Here is a 21,524-nt window from a genome sequence, read left to right on the forward strand (position 1 = left end):
TCCATAAAACCTATTCATCTCCATGTAGATAGGGCAGTGCCTAAATGGGATGTGATAATGAAGTTGACTGCTGTACTATTTGTCAGGCAGTGGCTTTATAGCTTATTCAGAGCTTTCACTCTCTACATGTGCAGAAAATTACAAAAATATAAACCTCAGGGACACCGAGGATCCAACTGTTCTAGGGCATTCCAGATAGCATTAAAGAGATGCTCATGTATTCAGTAAGGATTTATTTGAGCAGCAAACACATGCAGAGCACCACTGAGGGGTTGGAGCAAATGCCATAGTGAACCGCTGTATATTGTAAACACAGACGCACTACACAATAGCTCTTACTCAAGTGCCTTTCTTTTATAATATTCTTGGTACAAGAAGATCATCTGTTCTCAAGAGAAGTGGGAAACAAATTTTATTTATATAACATCACTGTTTGAACTTAAAACTTGAATACCTCTGCCAATGCATTTGTAGCTTGTTTCTATTGTGCTAATCAGGTGAATGAGCTTCAGGAAATGAATTGTATGGTTGGTAACCTCTTGTGTGTACATAGGTAAAAATAGAGATCAGTAGATGTATTATTCTGGTGTATTAAATAAAGAAGCTAATAATACTTGGTTACAAAAAATTCTTAAAATTCAGGACATCCTGTTTGTCCTTTAATCTAGTATCTTATAATTAGAAATTATTACTAAGGGTGGCTTCATTTATATGATCAAATTCACAAAAACAATTAGGTATCTGTGGTCATACCTCTCATCAAAAAGAGATGAGTACACCAGAACAAGCATTCCCGAAGAGATGAATTTAGCAAATAGAAAGAGAAAAATAAAAATGAGTACTAGAGCTCTTGGTTTAAAAAAAACACAAGAAAACACAAAAGGCAGGAAAGAAATAAAGGAGAAAGGAAAGGGAGGGAGGGAGGGAAAGAGAAAGAGAAAGAAAGGAAAGAAAGGAAAGAAAGAAAGAAAGAAAGAAAGAAAGAAGGAAGGAAGGAAGGAAGGAAGGAAGGAAAGAAAGAAAGAAAGAAAGAAAGAAAGAAAGAAAGAAAGAAAGAAAGAAAGAAAGAAAGAAAGAAAGAAAGAAAGAAAAAGAAAGGAAGGAAGGGAGGGAGGTAGAAAGGAAGGAAGGAAGGGAGGGAGAAAGGAAGGAAGGAAGGAAGGAAGGGAGGGAGAAAGGAAAGAAGATTTGTCCCCTCATCAATCTGGGAATGATGGACCAAATACCCTCAAATGACATGCGGGCTGAACACCAGTGCAGCCAGTCCTTTTGCAGTGTTCCTGATATTCAAAGGGAGAAACCAACGACCAAGAGAATGGCACAGCCACTAATCCACTTCCACAAGCTAACACCTAGTAGCCCTGCTTATCACATTCCTCTTCCACCAAGCCGTGTGACATGCATCACTGAATCTCGCTGATATTACTTCCTGTGTAGTCTTTGAATTAATCCATTTCTTTCTTTTTCCCTCACCAACACCTTGGTATTCACAGTCATCTCCTCTTTCTATCATAGCCCACTAACTGGTCCCTGGTTTCCTCTCTTTCCTCTTTTTAATCTGTTTCCCACCCTACAGGCAGAGACATCATTTCCACAGGCAAATTTATAACCTGACATCCAGATTAAGTGTTTAAAATGCTTTAATAGGTTCCTTTATTTTTAGAACAAAGACCAATGTTTTTATCATGGCCAACTGTGATGTGGCCCGGCTACATCCTTATTTTCTCTGGTCCCAGCTGTCCTCTTTGATTTGCCATGCTCCCCTCCTACCACATTAGATTTCCTCTTGCTGAAGCTTTTGCCTGGAATGCTTTTCCTCTAACTCTCACTTCTGAAAATTGCTAGTCATTTTTTGGATCTCAGTTCAAACATCACTTCCCCAGGGAAGCCTTTGTATTGCCCTCCCCCTCACCCTTACCCTGCAGTAGCTGGGTCAAGTCTCTAGTTAGATATTCTTGGCATTATGTACTCCATTGCATTTATCACAGTTTATAACTACACATTTACTGTGTGGTGATTAGATGATTACTACTGATTTCTGTCACTAGACTATAAGCACAATGAAGAGAAAAACTGTATGGTTTTCCTATCATTTTAACCTCAATATCTAGCAAAGTTTCTGGCACACAGTGAGCAAGCATTATTTCTTCAATGAATAATGAGTGTCAAAATGGGGGTCACTAACAAGTGGTTAAAGCAACAATAAAGTGCTTATTTCCATTCACCAGCATCACTTTGATAAGAGTTTGAAGGATTAAATTATTTCAAATTTCATAACGAACAAATTCAACAATTTTGTTTAAATTCGGGAATTTTTGGCATCCCGTAGATGTGGCCAAAATGAAAGTTTAGTAGCATCTCCCTTGAATTATTACAGAAACTCAGAACTTTACTGCTAAATTGGGATTTAACAATTTTCTAGTATATCCCTCATTATACAGGAAAGAGTCTTATGAGATCTTCAAAAGGTCATTTAGCCTGTTCGTGACAGAGCAGGGATGAAAATCAGCCATTTAAACTCCCAGTTCAATTTTTTTTGGCTACAACTACGCTGTAATTTCTAGGTTTATGGCTTCATTTTCATATTAGAAATCTGTAAGACCCTACAATACCCATAAGAGAAATATCTCCAAATGGTTAATTTTGTCACATCATTTAGATTTCTGCTTTAAAAAACATTAAAATAAAGAGCAATATTTTTAGAAAGGTAAAAAGCAAGCCCAATTTTGTAAGAAATGAAACATTTTCATGCCTTATTTGCAATTCACACTGTACGCCTTAAATGAGGGTGAGATGCAGACGGCACATGCTTCCCTGGTTTCTTAATATTCTGAAGTAAAGAATTTTCCCAGTTAAACCTGGTTGTCCAAATTTCATTTATGAAAAACCAAAAGGAAGGTAAATTTTGAGGAAGGGGTTGGAGAAATGACATTAGTAGATGGAAAAGCACTGCTGGTATCCAGTCTATTACAATTGGCTATGTGACCTTGGACTGCTTACTTCCCCTCTGTAAATTTCCTCATTTGTACAATCAGGAAACTGATCTAAATCATGGGCTCTGCCTGTTGATGGGCTTTCATGATCCCACTAAGCCCTTTGGTGTGTGTATGTGAGTGTACATTTTTCTGGGAAGAGGGTTCATAGTTTCTATTATGTTGGCAAGGATCTGGGACACAAAACACATTAACTGCCTTTGTGCTAAAATCTGAGGGTCCCTCTGAACTTTGGAAATGGAATAAAGCTATACATAGAATTATAATTTCAGATGGAAATAGGAATTAGTATAATTATTAGCATGAGTAATAAGATAGTTTGAAAAGCATAGTCTGTACAAAGGAATACTACTATCATCAACCATACATTCAAGTATTAGCTGAAGAACTTCACTGGAAGCCCAGTCTAGATTTTCCAGAAGTAGCATCAATTGTCCCAGACAATGTAACTACATGTGATAAAATCTCAATATGTCACAGGTTTTCAGTCCTTCCTTTTTATTGACGTTTTAATGATCCATCAAGGTAGGCCTGCTACATAGGATTACATGGAGTGGAAACAATCCAGTGTAGTCTGTCAGCAAATAAAGATACTTTGTTATAGTTTTCAGGATATCTATTCCAAAACATTTTGATGATAATTTTTGGATGGTTGAAGAGCCATGGTTGCTATAGTACACAGATATTTACTGAAGACACAGAAAGAAAAGTCACTCTGCTTATCACTGATTTCCTTCCTTCTTTTCCTTCTTAATGTAATAAATATTCCTTAATTGTCTCCTATGTGTCAGGGCACTCTTCTAGACACTTGTGAAATATCAGTGAACAAACTAATCCCTTCTACTTTCGTGGTGCTTACATTTCAGAACGGGAGAAATAAAATAAACGATATGCATAAAAATAAGTTAGCTATTATTTTTAAAGGTGATAAATGCTTTGGCCAAAAAAATAAAAAAAGAAAGAATAGGGAAATTAGGAATACCAGAGATGAGGAGAATGGTTCCAATTTTAAATAGGTCAGAGTAGGCCTCACTGAGAAGGTGTTGATGAGTGAAGACCTGAGGAGATGAGGGAGTGAGGCAAAGGTATAATCTTGGGGAAGAGCTTTCCAGACAGTGGGAAGAGTCAAGGAAAGGGTATGCCTGATGTGTTCAAGGAATAGCAAGGAGGCACTTTGGCAGGGAAAAAGCAAAAACCATTCTGCTGCTAATCATGCTACTGAAAATGGTTTAATCTCCAAAATATACAAACAGCTTGTACAACTCAACAACAACAAAAAACAAACAACCCAATCAAAAAATGGGCAGAAGACCTTAATAGTCATTTCTCCAAAGAAGATCTACGGCCAGTAGGCACATGAAAAGATGCTCAGTATCACTAATTATTAGAGAAATGCAAATCAAAACTATGATGAGGTATCACCTCACACCAGCCAGAATGGCCATCATTAAGAAGTCTACAAATAACAAATGCTGGAGAGGGTGTGGAGAAAAGGGAACCCTCCTACACTGTTGGTGGGAATGTAAGTTGGTGCAGCCACTATGGAAAACAGTGTGGAGGTTCCTCAGAAAACTAAAAATAGAATGACCATATGATCCAGTAATCCCACTCCTGGGCATATACCCAGACAAAATTATAATTCAAAAATATTACATGCACCCCTATGTTCATAACAGCACTCTTCACCATAGCCAAAACATGCAAACAACCTAAATGTCCATCAACAGATGAATCGATAAAGAAGATGTGGTACCTATATACAATGGAATACTACTCTGTCATAAAAAAGAACGAAATAATGCCATTTGCAGCAACATGGATGTAACTAGAGATTATCATACTAAGTGAAGTAAGTCAGAAAGAGAAAGACAAATACCATATGATATCACTTATATGTGGAATCTAAAATATGGCACGAATGAACCCATCTACACAACAGAAACAGACTCACAGACATAGAGAACAGACTTGTGGCTGCCGAGGGAGAGGTGGGGAGGGAGAGGGATGCACTAGGAGTCTGGGGTTGGTAAGTGAAAACTATCGCATTAAGAATGGATAAACAACAAGGTCCTACTGTATAGCACAGGGAACTGTATCCAATCTCTTGGGATAAACCATAATGGAAAAGAGGATTAAAAAAGAATGTATTTATGGATATAACTGAGTCACTTTGCCGTACAGCAGAGATTGCCACAGCATTGTAAATCAACTACACTTCAGTTAAAAAAAGAATCATTCTGCTGCTGTGGTCAGGAAATTTGTAAAATTTCATCTTCCAGTTGACACTTCATTTTCTATTGCTTACTTGTTTAAAATGAAAGTCATAATAACTCTTGAATAATCTTCCTAGAGTCTCACATTTGTCAAGAAAGGCAAAGTCAGAATTCTTCTGAGAATTTAAAAACCACCCCAAAACAAGTATCTCTGGTTGGTAACGTAGTTTAAGTCTCTCAGTTTCCACAGACATATATTTGGCAATGAACTGTTATGTAATAAGCAAATCTGCCCTTTAATAAGAGATGATGTCACTATAAAGAAATCAAGTAAAAGATCTTCATTTTTGAACATTTAGAGATTGGGCACAAAGCATTTGCTATATTCCAACAAAGGGAAATTCCAAGATTCATAGCTAACATAAAAGCACCCATTCTTTCTGAATGTCACTGTTCTTTCGGGCATTTGTTAAACTGTCCATTTCATTAACTTTTTTCCAGAAAATAAAACAATCATGATTATTGTACAATTTTCATGGCATTTATCTGGGTGAATACCTCCAAAAAGAACACACATATAAAGGTAGTACATTTTTATGAGGGAAGGTCAGTCAGCCCTCCCACAAGTAAGCATCTTATTCCTGCCTAGCGCCTTGCCTGAAAACTCACCGCGATCCACAAGCTTACATATAAAACAAAAAAAAAATACACAGCCATACCTTGCCCAACTGATCCTTTTTGCCAAAGCCAGTGGCAGCTGCAATGCTCCCTGCTCCTTCCACTGTCTTCTGTGCTACTGCAGTCACCCCTGTCACCACTGCCTCTCCAACATTTGTCACTTGCTCTTTGGTCTTCTCAGCCACTGGAATAAATCAAGAATGACAGATTAAGGGATGATGGACCGACCGCCACTTAAAATAATTTCATTTCCACTAGACATCAACTTCTAAAGGCCTATATTTGCACACGTAGATAACTAAAGAGTCAGAAGAAATAAAAGCTACCGAGATTTCTAAGTGAGCGTGGCTTAGCCAAACATATCAATAGAATCTTTGCTAAGATAGTCTGTTGTAATCATGCAGATATTAAGTGGTGTTTCAAGCTTAATGATCACAAATTTAGAACCATAAGCAATTTCAGTTTGGTTTACTTTTTATTAAGGAAAGTTTACAGAAAGCAATGCTTACAGGGGCAGTTGTATCAAACTTAGCATGAAATTTATTTCTTTATTTCCATTTCAATGCCAATTCTTTGATCTCACTCAGCATGTTTGTTTCATCACACCTTCTAAGTCACAGAACACATATGTGCTCTCACACGTCAGAAATAAACAAGAGTAAGGGAAGATTACGAAGGAACTTTGATCCTTTTATGAAACATCAGGTAGTTGAAACAGAAGGGGTTTTAGTGATGAGATTGATTTTCAACCATTTTAATGGGAACAAAAGAGCTAGACATAAATTATGAAAATGAAATGGTTTGTTGAGCACACTTACAAGTTCTTTTCATTAAAAAAATATAATATGGGGACTTCCCTGGTGGCACAGTGGTTAAGAATCCACCTGCCAATGCAGGGGACACGGGTTCGAGCCCTGGTCCGGGAAGATCCCACATGCCGCGGAGCAACTAAGCCCGTGTGCCACAGCTACTGAGCCTGCGTTCTAGAGCCTGCGAGCCACCACTACTGAGCCTACATGCCACAACTACTGAAGCCTGTGCGCCTAGAGCCCGTGCTCCACAACAAAAGAAGCCACCGCAATGAGAAGTCCACACACCGCAACGAAGAGTAGCCCCTGCTTGCCACAACTAGAGAAAGCCTGCGTGCAGCAACAGAGACCCAATGCAGCCAAAAATAAATAAATAAATAAATTTATTTAAAAAAATAATATATATATATATATATATATATAATATGGTGATTCAGCAGGTTTTTAAAAATAAGTTAAAATTTTAAGAGGGTATAAACAGTTTGGGATTAGACTTAGAAGAGATTTAATCTCACATCAAAAATTCTCTAAGACTATATCTGATATAACTGTTGATTTAATCTTTCTATATTACCTCCATACAAATAATAAACGAAGTTGCAATTAAAAAGTTTGTTTCAATTAAATGAAGAGTTTTATGAAAAAGAGGTAAAAGATGAGATTCTGCACTGTTAACTATTTCAAGGTCAAGAGAGAAACAAAACAACCCTTCACCTAAACTTTATAACATTTATACTCATAAAGCCTGGGTCTTGCATTCTTACCTTTATCTATGTAATGTTTGCCTTCTTTTCTGAGGAATCCGATGAGTTGCACTATGTTAGCTGTTAAGTGTTATGGGCTAGTCACATGATTACTGTACAGATTTCATGTCACCAGTTGGGAGAGGCCAATGATTAAACAGTAATCGTGTGGACAAAACAACTGGGTTTTGAAAACACTATGTAGGTCAAGGAAGCTGAAGAGGTCTGTAAGGACAAAGAGTCTCACTCCTCAGTCTAGGCAATGTGGGGAAGCAGAAGTGACCCTAGAGTCTAAAACCAGGACGAGTACACAACAGGTGATATGGTTGATGCCTGCTAACTAGTCATGGCTATTCTCAATGCAAAGTTCAGTTTAAATGCCGGTGAAAAGCTGTACTGGAAATCTCATGTTTTTAAACATTTACAGAATGTTGATGCTTTAAAAATAGTGAATTATGGGCTTTAAGTTTTCATTTTTTTCTTTTCTAAGAACATGAATAGAAAATTTTACTTGAAAATGAACATTTCTTGTTACAAAATCACAAAGACAAATATAAATTTTGATCTTTTTACAGACTCATTTTTCTGCCAGCCACGAAACTTTATTTTTATAATTCTAGATTTACATACATATACACTTTTTTAATGCACATAAACTGCACAGTAAAACGCACTTTGTACTTCATTATAATTTTATTAGATCTTATCACTGTAAGAATAAGTAAATTAGTTACATTACAAAATGGCAGAGTTTACATATAGCAATGACAGACACATTTTAAAAGATTTCTGTAGGACTTGATTTATCTAGTGGATTATTCACTGACCTTGAACTCCTTTGTTAAAACCCACCTCAAATGTCAACCTCCATGTTAAAAACCTCTCCTCCCAACAATGTCCTTGTTCCTCCTCCTGTGATCCCATAAAATTTTAGGTATATCTTTACTACTGAACTGTTGTTTTGCACAATTGTTCTTTGCCCAGTATGTCTCTCCACCTCCAGCATGCACATACGTGCATACACACACACACACAAACCCCACACACACACACACACAAACCCCAAAACCCATGTTTACATTTTGTCATTCTGGAGAAGACTCAAAAATTCTGACTTTGTCAACAGTTATCCTTGCAGCGCACCTCCACAGTCTCCATTAGATGGTAGTATTAGTTGTATTCTTTAATTTTTACCACAGACTCTGAACCTTGAAACGTGCTTATCTGCTTTCTCAACCACATGGATTCTCCTTCAACTATTAAAATGGAAAGCTGTTACTCTACATAGGCTCCCTTCATACAGCATAGTCTACAACTGCCTGATATCCATTTCTTATAAAAATCATACTTCATAACATCCCATTTACAGAAGGTCCCTAGAGGGCAGTTTATATATATCTTGGATTGCAACACAGCAAACGTAAGCTGAATACTTGTTTTTTTAATTTGATGATTAACTTAATTTTTTTTAACATCTTTATTGGAGTATAATTGCTTTACAATGTTGTGTTAGTTTCTGCTGTATAACAAAGTGAATCAGCTATACATATACATATGTCCCCATATCTCCTCCCTCTTGCATCTCCCTCCCACCCTCCCTATCCCACTCCTCTAGGTGGTCACAAAGCACGGAGCTGATCTCCCTGTGCTATGCGGCTGCTTCCCACTAGCTATCTATTTGACATTTGTTAGTGTATATATGTCAGTGCTACTCTCTCACTTCGTCCTAGCTTACCCTTCTCGCTCCCTGTGTCCTCAAGTCCATTCTCAAGGTCGGCGTCTTTATTTCTGTCCTGCACAGAGGTTCTTCAGAATCATTTATTCTTTTTAGATTCCATATATATGTATTAGCATATAGTATTAGTTTTTCTCTTTCTGACTTACTTCACCCTGTATGACAGACTCTAGGTCCCTCCACCTCACTACAAATAACTCAATTTTGTTTCTTTTATGGCTGAGTAATATTCCATTGTATATATGTGCCACATCGTCTTTATCCATTCATCTGTTGATGGACACTTAGGTTGCTTCCACGTCCTGCCTATTGTAAATAGCGCTGTAATGAACAATGTGGTACATGTCTCTATTTAAATTATGGTTTTCTCAGGGTATATGCCCAGTAGTGGGATTGCTGGGTCGTATGGTAGTTCTATTTTTAGTTTTGTAACGAACCTCCATACTGTTCTCCATAGTGGCTGTATCCATTTACATTCCCACCAACAGAGCAAAAGGGTTCCCTCTTCTCCACACCCTCTCCAGCATTTATTGTTTGTAGATTTTTTGATGATGGCCATACTGACCAGTGTGAGGTGATACCTCATTGCAGTTTTGATTTGCATTTCTCTAATGATTAGTGACGTTCAGTATCCTTTCATGTGTTTGTTGGCAATCTGTGTATCTTCTTTGGAGAAATGTCTATTTAGGTCTTCTGCCCAGTTTTGGATTGGGTTGTTTGTTTTTTTGATATTCAGCTGCATGAGCTGCTTGAATATTTTGGAGATTAATCCTTTGTCAGTTGCTTCATTTGCAAATATTTTCTCCCATTCTGAGGGTTGTCTTTTTGTCTTGTTTATGGTTTCCTTTGCTGTGCAAAAGCTTTGAAGTTTCATTAGGTCCCATTTTTATTTTTGTTTTATTTCCATTTCTCTAGGAGGTGGGTCACAAAGGATCTTGCTGTGATTTATGTCAGAGTGTGCTGCCTATGTTTTCCCTTAAGAATTTTATAGTGTCTGGCCTTACATTTAGGTCTTTAATCCATTTTGAGTTTATTTTTGTGTATGGTGTTAGGGAGTGCTGTAATTTCCTTCTTTTACATGTACCTGTCCAGTTTTCCCAGCACCACTTATTGAAGAGGCTGTCTTTTCTCCACTGTATATTCTCACCTCCTTTATCAAGAATAAGGTGACCATATGTGCATGGGTTTATCTCTGGGTTTTCTATCTTGTTCCATTGATCTGTATTTCTTTTTTTGTGCCAGTACCATACTGTCTTGATTACTGTAGCTTTGTAGTATAGTCAGAAATCCAGGAGCCTGATTCCTCCAGCTCCGTTTTTCCTTCTCAAAATTGTTTTGGCTATTTGGGGTCTTTTGTGTTTCCATACAAATTGTGAAATATTTTGTTCTAGTTCTGTGAAAAATGCCATTGGTAGTTTGACAGGGATTGCATTGAATCTGTAGATTGCTTTGGGTAGTAGAGTCATTTTCACAATGTTGATTCTTCCAATCTAAGAACATGGTATATGTCTCCATCTGTTTGAATCATTAATTTCTTTCAACAGTGTCTTACAGTTTTCTGCATACAGGTCTTTTGTCTCCTTAGGTAGGTTTAATCCTAGGTATTTTGTTCCTTTTGTTGCAATGGTAAATGGGAGTGTTTCCTTAATATCTCTTTCAGATTATTTGTTGTTAGTGTATAGGAATGCAAGAGATTTCTGTGCATTAATTTTGTTTCCTGCTATTTCACCAAATTCATTGATTAGCTCTAGTAGTTTTCTGGTAGCATCTTTAGGATTCTCTATGTATAGTATCATGTCATCTGCAAACAGTGACAGTTTTACTTCTTCTTTTCCAATTTGGATTCCTTTTATTTCTTTTTCTTCTCTGATTGCTGTGGCTAAAACTTCCAAAACTATGTTGAATGATAGTGGTGAGAGTGGGCAACCTTGTCTTGTTCCTGATCTTAGCGGAAATGCTTTCAGTTTTTCACCATTGAGAACGATGTTGGCTGTGGGTTTGTCATATATGCCCTTTATTATGTTGAGGTAAGTTCTCTCTATGCCTACTTTGTGGAAAGTTTTTATCATAAATGGGTGTTGAATTTTCTCAAAAGCTTTTTCTTCATCTATTGAGGTTATCATATGGTTTTTATCCTTCAATTTGTTAATATGGTGTATCACATTGATTGATTTGTGTATATTGAAGAATCCTTGCATTCCTGGGATAAACCCCACTTGATCATGGTGTATGATCCTTTTCATGTGCTGTTGGGTTCTGTTCACTAGTATTTTGTTGAGGATTTTTGCATCTATGTTCATCAGTGATATTGGCCTGTAGTTTTCTTTTTTTGTGACATCTTTGTCTGGTTTTGGTATCAGGGTGATGGTGGCCTCGTAGAATGAGTTTGGCAGTGTTCCTCCCTCTGCTATATTTTGGAAGAGTTTGAGATGGATAGATGTTAGCTCTTCTCTAAATGTTTGATAGAATTCGCCTGTGAAACCATCTGGTCCTGGGCTTTTGTTTGTTGGAAGATTTTTAATCACAGTCTCTATTTCATTGCTTGTGATTAGTCTGTTTATATTTTGTATTTCTTCCTGGTTCAGTCTCAGAAGGTTGTGCTTTTCTAAGAATTTGTCCATTTCTTCCAGGTTGTCCATTTTATTGGCATATAGTTACTTGTAGTAATCTCTCATGATCCTTTGTGTTTCTGCAGTGTCAGTTGTTACTTCTCCTTTCTCATTTCTAATTCTACTGGTTTGAGTTTTCTCCCGTTTTTTCTTGATGAGTCTGTCTAATGGTTTATTAATTTTGTTGATCTTCTTAAAGAACCAGCTTTTAGTTTTATTGATCTTTGCTACTGTTTCCTTCATATCTTTTTCATTTATTTCTGATCTGATCTTTATGATTTCTTTCCTTCTGCTAACTTTGGGGTTTTTTTGGTTCTTCTTTCTCTAACTGCTTTAGGTGTAAGGTTAGGTTGTTTAATTGAGATGTTTCTTGTTTCTTGAGGTAGGACTGTATTGCTATAAACTTCCCTGTCAGAACTGCTTCTGCTGCATCCCATAGGTTTTGGGTCATTGTTTTCATTGTCATTTGTTTCTAGGTATTTTTTGACTTCCTCTTTGATTTCTTCAGTGGTCTCTTGGTTATTTATAGCATATTGTTTAGCCTCCATGTGTTTGTTTTTTTATAGTTTTTTTCCTATAATTGATATCTAGTCTCATAGTGTTGTGGTCAGAAAAGATACTTGATATGATTTCAATTTTCTTAAATTTACCAAGGCTTGATTTGCAACCCAAGATATGATCTATCCTTGAGAATGTTCCATGAGCATTTGAGAAGAATGTGTATTCTGCTGTTTTTGGATGGAATGTCCTATAAATATCAATTAAGTCCATCTTTTTTAATGTATCATTTAAAGCTTGTGTTTCCTTATTTATCTTCATTTTGGATGATCTGTCCATTGGTGAAAGTGGGGTGTTAAAGTCCCCTACTATGACTGTGTTACTGTCGATTTCCCCTTTTATGGCTGTTAGCATTTGCCATATGTATTGAGGTGCTCCTATGTTGTCTGCATAAATATTTACAACTGTTATATCTTCTTCTTGGATTGATCCCTTGATCATTATGTAGTGTCCTTCTTGGTCTCTTGTAATAGTCTTTATTTTGAAGTCTACTTTGTCTGATGTGAGAATTGCTACTCCAGCTTTCTTTTGATTTTGCATGGAATATCTTTTTCCATCCCCTCACTTTCAGTCTGTATGTGTCCCTAGGTCTGAAGTGGGTCTCTTATAGACAGCATATGTACGTGTCTTGTTTTTGTTTCCATTCAGCCAGTCTATGTCTTTTTGTTGGAGCATTTAATCCATTTACATGTAAGGTAGTTTTCAATATGTATGTTCCTATTACCATTTTCTTATCGTTTTGGGTTTGTTATTGTAGGTCTTTTCCTTCTCTTGTGTTTCCTGCCTAGAGAAGTTCCTTTAGCATTTGTTGTAAAGCTGGTTTGGTGGTGCTGAATTCTCTTAGCTTTTCCTTGTCCGTAAAATTTTAATTTCTCCGTTGAATCTGAATGAGATCCTTGCTGGGTAGTCTTGGTTGTAGGTTTTTCCCTTTCATCACTTAAATATGTTCTGCCACTCCCTTCTGGCTTGCAGAGTTTCTGCTGAAAGATCAGCTGTTAACCTTATGGGGAGTCCCTTGTATGTTATTTGTTGCTTTTCCCTTGTTGCTTTTAATATTTTTTCTTTGTGTTTAATTTTTGATAGTTTGATTAATATGAGTCTTGGCATGTTTCTCCTTGGATTTATCCTATATGGGACTCTCTGCACTTCCTTGACTTGATTGACTATTTGCTTTCCTATATTAGGGAAGTTTTCAACTATAATCTCTTCAAGTATTGTCTCAGTCCCTTTCTTTTTCTCTTCTTCTTCTGGGACCCCTGTAGTTCGAATGTTGTTGTGTTTAATGTTGTCCCAGAGGTCTCTGAGACTGTCTTTAATTCTTTTCATTCTTTTTTCTTTATTCTGCTCTGCGGTAGTTATTTCTACTATTTAATCCTCCAGGTCACTTATCCGTTCTTCTGCCACAGTCATTCTGCTATTGATTCTTTGTAGAGAATATTTTATTTCATTTATTGTGTTGTTCATCATTGTTTGGCCTTTAGTTCATCTAGGTCCTCTTTAAACATTTCTTGTATTTTCTCCATTCTATTTCCAAGATTTTGGATCATCTTTACTATCATTACTCTGAATTCTTTTTCAGGTAGACTGCCTATTACCTCTGCATTTGTTTGGTCTGGTGGGTTTTTACTTTGCTCCTTCATCTGCTGTGTATTTCTCTGTCTTCTCATTTTCCTTAACTTACTGTGTTTGGGGTCTCCTCTTCACAGGCTGCAGGTTCATAGTTCCTGTTGTTTTTGGTGTCTGCCCCTAGTGGGTAAGATTGGTTCAGTGGCTTATGTAGGCTTCCTGGTGGAGGGGACTGGTGCCTGTGTTCCGGTGGGTTAGGCTGGATCTTGTCTTTCTGGTGGGTAGGACCACATCTGATGGTGTGTTTTGGGGTGTCTGTGACCTTATTATGACTTTAGGCAGCCTCTCTGCTAATGGGTGGGGTTGTGTTCCTGTCCTGCTAGTTGTTTTGCATGGGGTGTCCAGCACTGGAGCCTGCTGGTCACTGAATGGAGCTGGGTCTTAGCATTGAGATGGAGATCTCTGGGAGAGCTCTCACCAATTGATATTACGTGGGGCCAGGAGGTCTCTGGTGGACCAATGTCCTGAACTCGGCTCTCCCATCTCAGAGGCTCAGGCCTGACACCAGGCCGGAGCACCAAGACCCTGTCAGCCACACGGCTCAGAAGAAAAGGGAGGAATAAAAAAGAAAGAAAGAAAAAAATAAAATAAAATAAAATGAAGTAATTAAAATATATAAAATAATATTATTAAAATTTTTTAAAAAGTGAAAGAAAAAAGAAAGAGAGCAACCATACCAATAAACAAATCCACCAATGATAACAAGCGCTAAAAACTATACTAAGATAAACATAAAAATCAAAAACTAGTCAGTAGCATACAGCAAACCCCAAGTCTACATTTGCTCCCAAAGTCCACAGCCTCGATTTTGGGAATCCTAACCACAAGGCCACCAGGGAACTCCCTGTTTTAATTTTATACCCTAATTTTTTATCAAAAATATGTATAAAATAGTCATATAAATACTTTTCTCCACTAGCTGCAAAAATGTAGCTCAAGATAGATCCACTATAAAGTGATAGTAAGTAACACCTAAATAATATATACTATTTGCCTTCAGTATTCTAGGTATTTATATATATTCATTCACTGAATTCTTTTACAGATGAGGAAATTGAATCACATAGAGGTTATGAATCTTGCAGAAAAATCACACAGCTAGTAAGGGGTAAGCAGAAATTCGAACTAAAGAGGTCTTGCTCCAGTGTTCATGGTCTTAACCACAATACTGTATTAATATTCCCGTTTGATTTTCCCAATTTCTATTTTATAATTTATCAATAGGAGCATGTTATTTTTCTGAAGCCTTGTTATGTTTACTGTTTTCTGATGATATGAATTATATTTCTGATTATATCTCTTGTTTTACCACACCTGTCAGAAAGCTTGGAGCATGTACAAAATGAAACTCAATCACAGCAAGTCTGTGGGCTTTTAAGGTTGTTAAATTGTGATTTTTCCCTTGATTTTTCTATTTCTATCATTATTCTCCTCCTCTTCCTCATTATCACCACCATAATTTTCATAATTTTTGCTATTCATTTATTGTAATCCTCTTACAGACTTATTCAAAATCTTGGTGAAATTAGGCCAAACAGAGATAAATACAGTAAGTAATTTACTGATCATCCCAAGGGTGTTTCCTAAAATGTCTTCTGAATCATCAAGGAAATGTTATAATTCATATACTGTAGTGTCAGAATATTTCATTATATACTACAGAAAATTTTAATTCATTCCTTGAAAATGGCAATCCTTATATGATATTTATGCTATCGGTTTGCCAAGAACACTAAGTTGGTCTGAATATTCAAATCTACACTACTATAAATTAAACAATTAAACTGGTTAATTCAGTCATCATTCTTGACAGTTACACACATTGTGCTTTATTTATTTACAACAAATACTTAAACTATTTAAAAATATTTAATAAAGAATCAAGATTTTAAAAAAAGATTAAAAAAAAAAAAAGAATCAAGATTAAACAAAACTGATGTTCCCTAGAATGCTCCTCTCTGGGCAGAGTGGTTATTTACAATTACATTCTGAATGATCAGTGCTAGGGCTATACTGCTTACTAGATATTTTCAATATCATCCCTGGATATAAGCTCCACGAAGCTTACCTGTTGTCACACCATGAACCACTCCTTCCTTAGTTTTGGATCCTATAAAAACAAACAAATTGAAACCATAAGTCTCAAAGTCGCCTTTACTGCTAATGAGCTACTTTGAAATACATCTAATGGAAAAACAATATCTCAATCTTCAGAAGCCCATGTGTTAAGATATCCTCAGGGGGGCAAAAAATCTAAAACAAAGAAATCCAGCAATCACTACAACAAGTAGAAGAAAGCAAAGCTAACAGGATACTTTCCAATTACGATTTTAGCACAAAGTGATGACTTTTCAACCCCTCGTGTCCCACTTCACACATCAACTTACAAAGGGGGAAAAAAATGGTGAGATAACACTGGGGCTGGGTGGGAAGGTGATTTTGGATTCAGAACTGCAGAAGCTCTACCAAAGTACAATACAAAAGAGAGATTAGGCAACCCATGAAACATAAACAGATGGGGGAGGGAGAGAAGGAATTCACATTTGCTGAACACCTATTATGTAAAAGGTATTTTACATCTCATCTCATTTAAGCTTTGTAATACCCATTTCATATCATGCCCATTTTATTCCATATGAAGCAATTACAAATTAAAGTTAAATGAATTGCCTAAAGTCACATAGGTAATAACTGGCTACAGCCACTTTCAAATTAAGGGCTCTATGACCCTAAGCCCATATTTTCTACGAAGCCAGGCAAACCTTTAGAAGGAATGCAGTATTTTATCATTCAAGTATGATTAATGCCAGCTTCAAGAAGTGGCAAGATAGGAATTTTCCCCAAATCTTGACCATTACTAAGCTTTTACACAAGTAATTTATTAATATGTGTCATTATAACTAAGTCTGTGAACAATTTTATTCATAAGCCCTTTTATGTTGGATTTTTTAGTGTAATTGATACCAGGTTTTTCACAAAATGTTTTTGAAGAAAATAACAACAAAATGAAGATTCATTTGAAAACTACCCTATAAGTCAAATAAAGTAGTTCTATTAGACAGAGAAGAATGTAAGGAAATTAGGACATAAAAACTCGGAAATGATTTAAACCTATATTTGGATATTAAGATAGTCACCAATCTTCAGTTTAAAAATGCATTGACTTATAAACCCTTACTGAGTATACCAGAAATAACTGTAAACACATTTTACAACAGGAAAAAAGTGTAAGAGAGCCTCAGTTCCTTATCAAATAAAAATCCTTACCAATAAAATTAATATATAAGATTAATTAAATAATCTCTAAGAAGCTGGTTCTTAAACTGGAGAGTGCAGCAGAATCAATTAAGTGGAAGCAAGGTTAAAAAGTGTTGACTATTGAGTCAGAGTTTCAATATTCAGTAAATATCAGGTACAGATATTTGCATTTTTAATAATCCTCATGATCTAATGCAGGTAATACATGGATCAAATTTAAGAAACGCTGGTCTGAGGCAGTTTCTAGTTCCAAATTTATTTAGAAGTATGTATCAATGATATAAATAATATGATGATCACTAAGATGATTTAAATAAATATACATGATCATATTGAAATTTTTCATTGAATTTTTTAATAAAAATATATAAATAAGGCATTAAGTAGAACTTGCATGCATTATATTTAAACTTACACTGTACAAAACAGTCCAGCTAAGTTTCTACATTTAATAAAGCAATTTAAGTATATTTAAGAACTTCCAATTTGAATGTATTTAAGGACCTCTAATAAATATAGAGCATAAAATGAAATACAGCCTTGTAAGTTAAGAAAGTGAGCTCTAGATTCTGATTTTCTGGATTTAAATCTTCACTTCACTACATAATAAACAAACACACATCACACGATCAACATGAAGATCAAAGCAAATAATACATGCACAGGTCTTAAAACAGTGTTTAGTACACAGTACTTAGTAAGTGATAATTGTTATTATTTTTCTTATATAATATTTGTAAAGGGATTTTCAGTTTAAAACACAGGACAAATCACCATATCATAAACTCATATAAATGAAATTGTGCAGTTGTTAAATATGTTAAAGGTTACAGGATAGTATTTTACATATATGCAATATGAAGTGTGTGTGTGTGTGTGTGTGTGTGTATTTTTCAGGCAATGATCACTTTGCATAGTATTGTGGAATCATAAAATGACTGCACACAAGGTGAGGTGAAGCTATAGAAAGTGATCTTAATAATCAATGAGGAAAATTCTGATTAATCAGTGATAGAAATGACTGTTGTTCCATGACCTTTAAAATTTTCTGTCAAAACATTAAAAATTCTTCTAGTCGTTTAAAAATGTACAGGGAAATTAAAAACTAAGTAAAGTAATATTTATTTTGTGTACTGTAATTTAAAACATTGAAAAGTGTTTTATTTCTTTGTAAAAAACTTATGAATGGTTTAAACAGTGCTTGTCTTCTCCCCATTGTATAACTTTCAATATTGAGCTGAGAATCTTTTCTAGGTCTTAGAAAACTGTCACACTCCTTCATAAGTTTGGGTCAGTTTCCAAAATCTAAGCTTTTGTATTTTTAATGTCATGATGTATCTCTGATGGTTTCTTTCATGTGAGGTGTTTATATGGCACCACTTCCTCTGGGACAGCTTCAGCCTACTCATCACAAACACATTTTCCATTTATGTTGATACCTTCACCTTCGAGAAGTTCCTCTGGCTGCATATCAAGAGTCTCCTGAATGGCAGCAGTATCCACATTGTCACAGTCAGCTATTTCTTCTACAAATACATTTATGTCTGATTCAAATTTTACTTTCAGCATTTTTCACTTCATTTCTTTGCTGACATTCACTCCTTTGGTCAATTTCCTCTTTCAATTATGCATTTTTGTAAAATATCATCTGTGTTTATCATTGGGAGGCAAGGAGGTAACATACCTATGGGCTTTGCTGTCTGTACGAACTGAATAACAGATCATACAGCCACTGTATGTTACAGTGGACTGATCACAAATAAACTTTGAAAGAAGTCATGTGATTTGGCCATGGATCATAATAAGTTTCTGTTACTTATGTAGTGATTGTGGGCTAAAGAGCTAGGAGCAAAGTTTGTACTTTATGTAATAACTCACAGTTTATGTATTGCGGTGACAGAAATTTGAATTGTATTGTTAGGGACTGGTTTTATTTAACTGACTGTGGTAACTGAAGTTCATGTATACTGGAACTATGCAAAGTGAGAAAAACCTGTATTTAAGAGAATATTTCTTATCACTACCCACCTGCCACTCCTTGAACCCCTTATTTCAAAAACTGACTAGTAAAAAGAAATTTTTAACAGTTGGCCTGTGGTCTTTCCTCTCTACCTCAGTTATAACTGATAATTTGATCTTTGGCTAAATCATGGAATGTATCCTGAATTAAAGATACGTGAAAGTCTTGATGAGGTTGCTTTGCATCAAACCAATCACCTTTTTTGGCTGTCATAATTCTTCATTAGTATATGTTATTGATGATTAACCTTTAATTGATGAGTAATCTGTAATTGAAAAGATATAGTTACAAAATAGGTGCCAAGTGGCTATGTGACTATTAACATGGATAGATAGATAGATAGATAGATAGATAGATAGATAGATAGATAGATAGATAGATAGATAGATCTCATAATAGATATAGCTGAAGAGACACTAGATCTGATGGCTTCCCTGAGCTGAGGTGGCCCACACCCATTCCCCTCTTGTCTGTCAGGACTTCACAAAGCTACAGAGTGGAGAAGGTCAGAAGTAATGCCTAATCTTTGCAAGGACTCAGTTATGTTATTGTGCATGTTGTGTTGACTATCTGAATATGGTGGAGGTGAAGCATATTGTGACTTGGGAGTTTGATATCAATCCACAGTCTCAACAACTGCTACTTACTGAGCAGAATGTCATTGGAAGGGTTTTGAAGATCATTTTCTTGCCTTTACTGTTGCAATACTTGACATTATATAAAAAGAACTACTTTTTTTTTTTGCTTTTGAATTTGACTCTCAATTTATAATTTCTAAGCTATTTGATTGAGATATTTTTTGTCCATTAAATTGAAGTAGGTTGATTGAAAATTTATGTACAAAGATATCACAAAAGGAGAAAAAAATCACAAAAATAACACTGATTCTTATGGTGATTCTTCAATTAGTTAAAAGATAGCTGTCAAAAGTATAATATTGTAAAGGAATGAGGTTACTTTTCTCATGAGGCTTAAGAAAACCGTGTGCCAAACTTCTTCAGGCAAAAGTGAAATTAGAAAAATTTCCTTAGGCATTTCTAATCTTTCAAGCTAGTTATTGATAATAGTTCTTGTAATGAAGGATGAAATGATAGAAAGAAAACATATTGACAAAGTAATTATTCTGTTAGAGAGTTTATTTGACAGTAATAACCATGGCTCCTATATATAAAAGTGTGCTTTACAAAAATTCTCAATGAAATATTAACAAATCAAACCCAACAATGTATAAAAAGAATTATATACCACAGTCAAGTGGGATGTATCATAGGTATGAAAGGCTGATTCAGCGTCTGAAAGTCAATTAAGTAATTCATCACATCAGCAGGCTCAAAAAGACAAATCACACGATCACATTAATAGATGCAGAAAGAGCATTTGACAAAATCCAACACTTATTTGTGATTAAAAAAAACACCAGTAAACTAGAAATAGTGGGGAACATTCTCAACTTGATAAAGAATATCTACCAAAAAATCTACAGCTAACATCATATTTCATGGTGAGACACTAGAAGACACTTTCCTACTAAGACCAAGAACAAAGCAAGAATATCCCCTTTCACCACTTTTTTCAACATCGTACAGGAAGACCTAGCTAATGCAATAAAACAAGGAAATATAAGGTATCAGATTGGGAAAGAAGAAATAAAACTGCCAAGAATCAACAAAAAAATCTCCTGGAGCTAATACGTTACTACAGAAAGGTTGCAGGATACAAGGTTAAAAAGTCAATCACCTTCCTATCTACCAGTAATGAACAAGTAGAATTTAAAATTAAAAACACAATACCATTTAACATTAGCACCAAAAAAAATAAAACGCCTGCATATAAATTTTACAGAATATATACAAGATCTATATGAGAAAAACTACAACGCTCTGATAACAAAATTAAAGAACTATATAAATGGAGAGCTAGCTATTCCATGTTCATGGATAAAAGATGCAATATTATCAAGATGTCAGCTCTTCCCAACTTGATTTATAGTTCAATGTAATCTTATTCAAAATCCCAGCAAGTTATTTTGTGAATGTTGACAAACTGATTCTAAAGTTTGTGTGGAGAGGCAAAAGGTCAAAAATAGCCAAAATGGTATTGAAGAAGAACAAAATTAGAGGACTGACACTACCAAACTTCAAGACTTACTATAAAGCTACAGTAATCAAGACAACGTGATATTGGTAAAAGAATAAACAAATAGATCAAGGGAGCAGAGAAGAGAGCCCAGAAATACACCGACATAAATATAATCAATGGAGTTTTCACAAAGGAAAAAAGGC

General features: G+C 35.6%; 1 protein-coding gene across 4 annotated transcripts in view; it reads right to left on the reverse strand.

Annotated features, from left to right (window-relative positions):
* The window catches only part of SNCA (synuclein alpha), a 138,755-nt gene that overhangs the window by 110,888 nt on the left and 6,343 nt on the right, over window positions 1-21,524 (reverse strand). For all 4 annotated transcript variants that reach the window (XM_036852012.1, XM_036852011.1, XM_036852010.1 and 1 more), the window contains exons 3-4: window positions 16,033-16,074; window positions 5,926-6,068 (exon numbers count right to left, since the gene is read on the reverse strand). In XM_036852012.1, the coding sequence (XP_036707907.1) occupies window positions 5,926-6,068; window positions 16,033-16,074 (185 nt within the window). The remainder of the gene's footprint in view (window positions 1-5,925; window positions 6,069-16,032; window positions 16,075-21,524) is intronic.

The sequence above is a fragment of the Balaenoptera musculus genome, chromosome 5 (genome assembly GCF_009873245.2).
Source record: "Balaenoptera musculus isolate JJ_BM4_2016_0621 chromosome 5, mBalMus1.pri.v3, whole genome shotgun sequence".
Taxonomy (NCBI): Eukaryota; Metazoa; Chordata; class Mammalia; order Artiodactyla; family Balaenopteridae; genus Balaenoptera; species Balaenoptera musculus.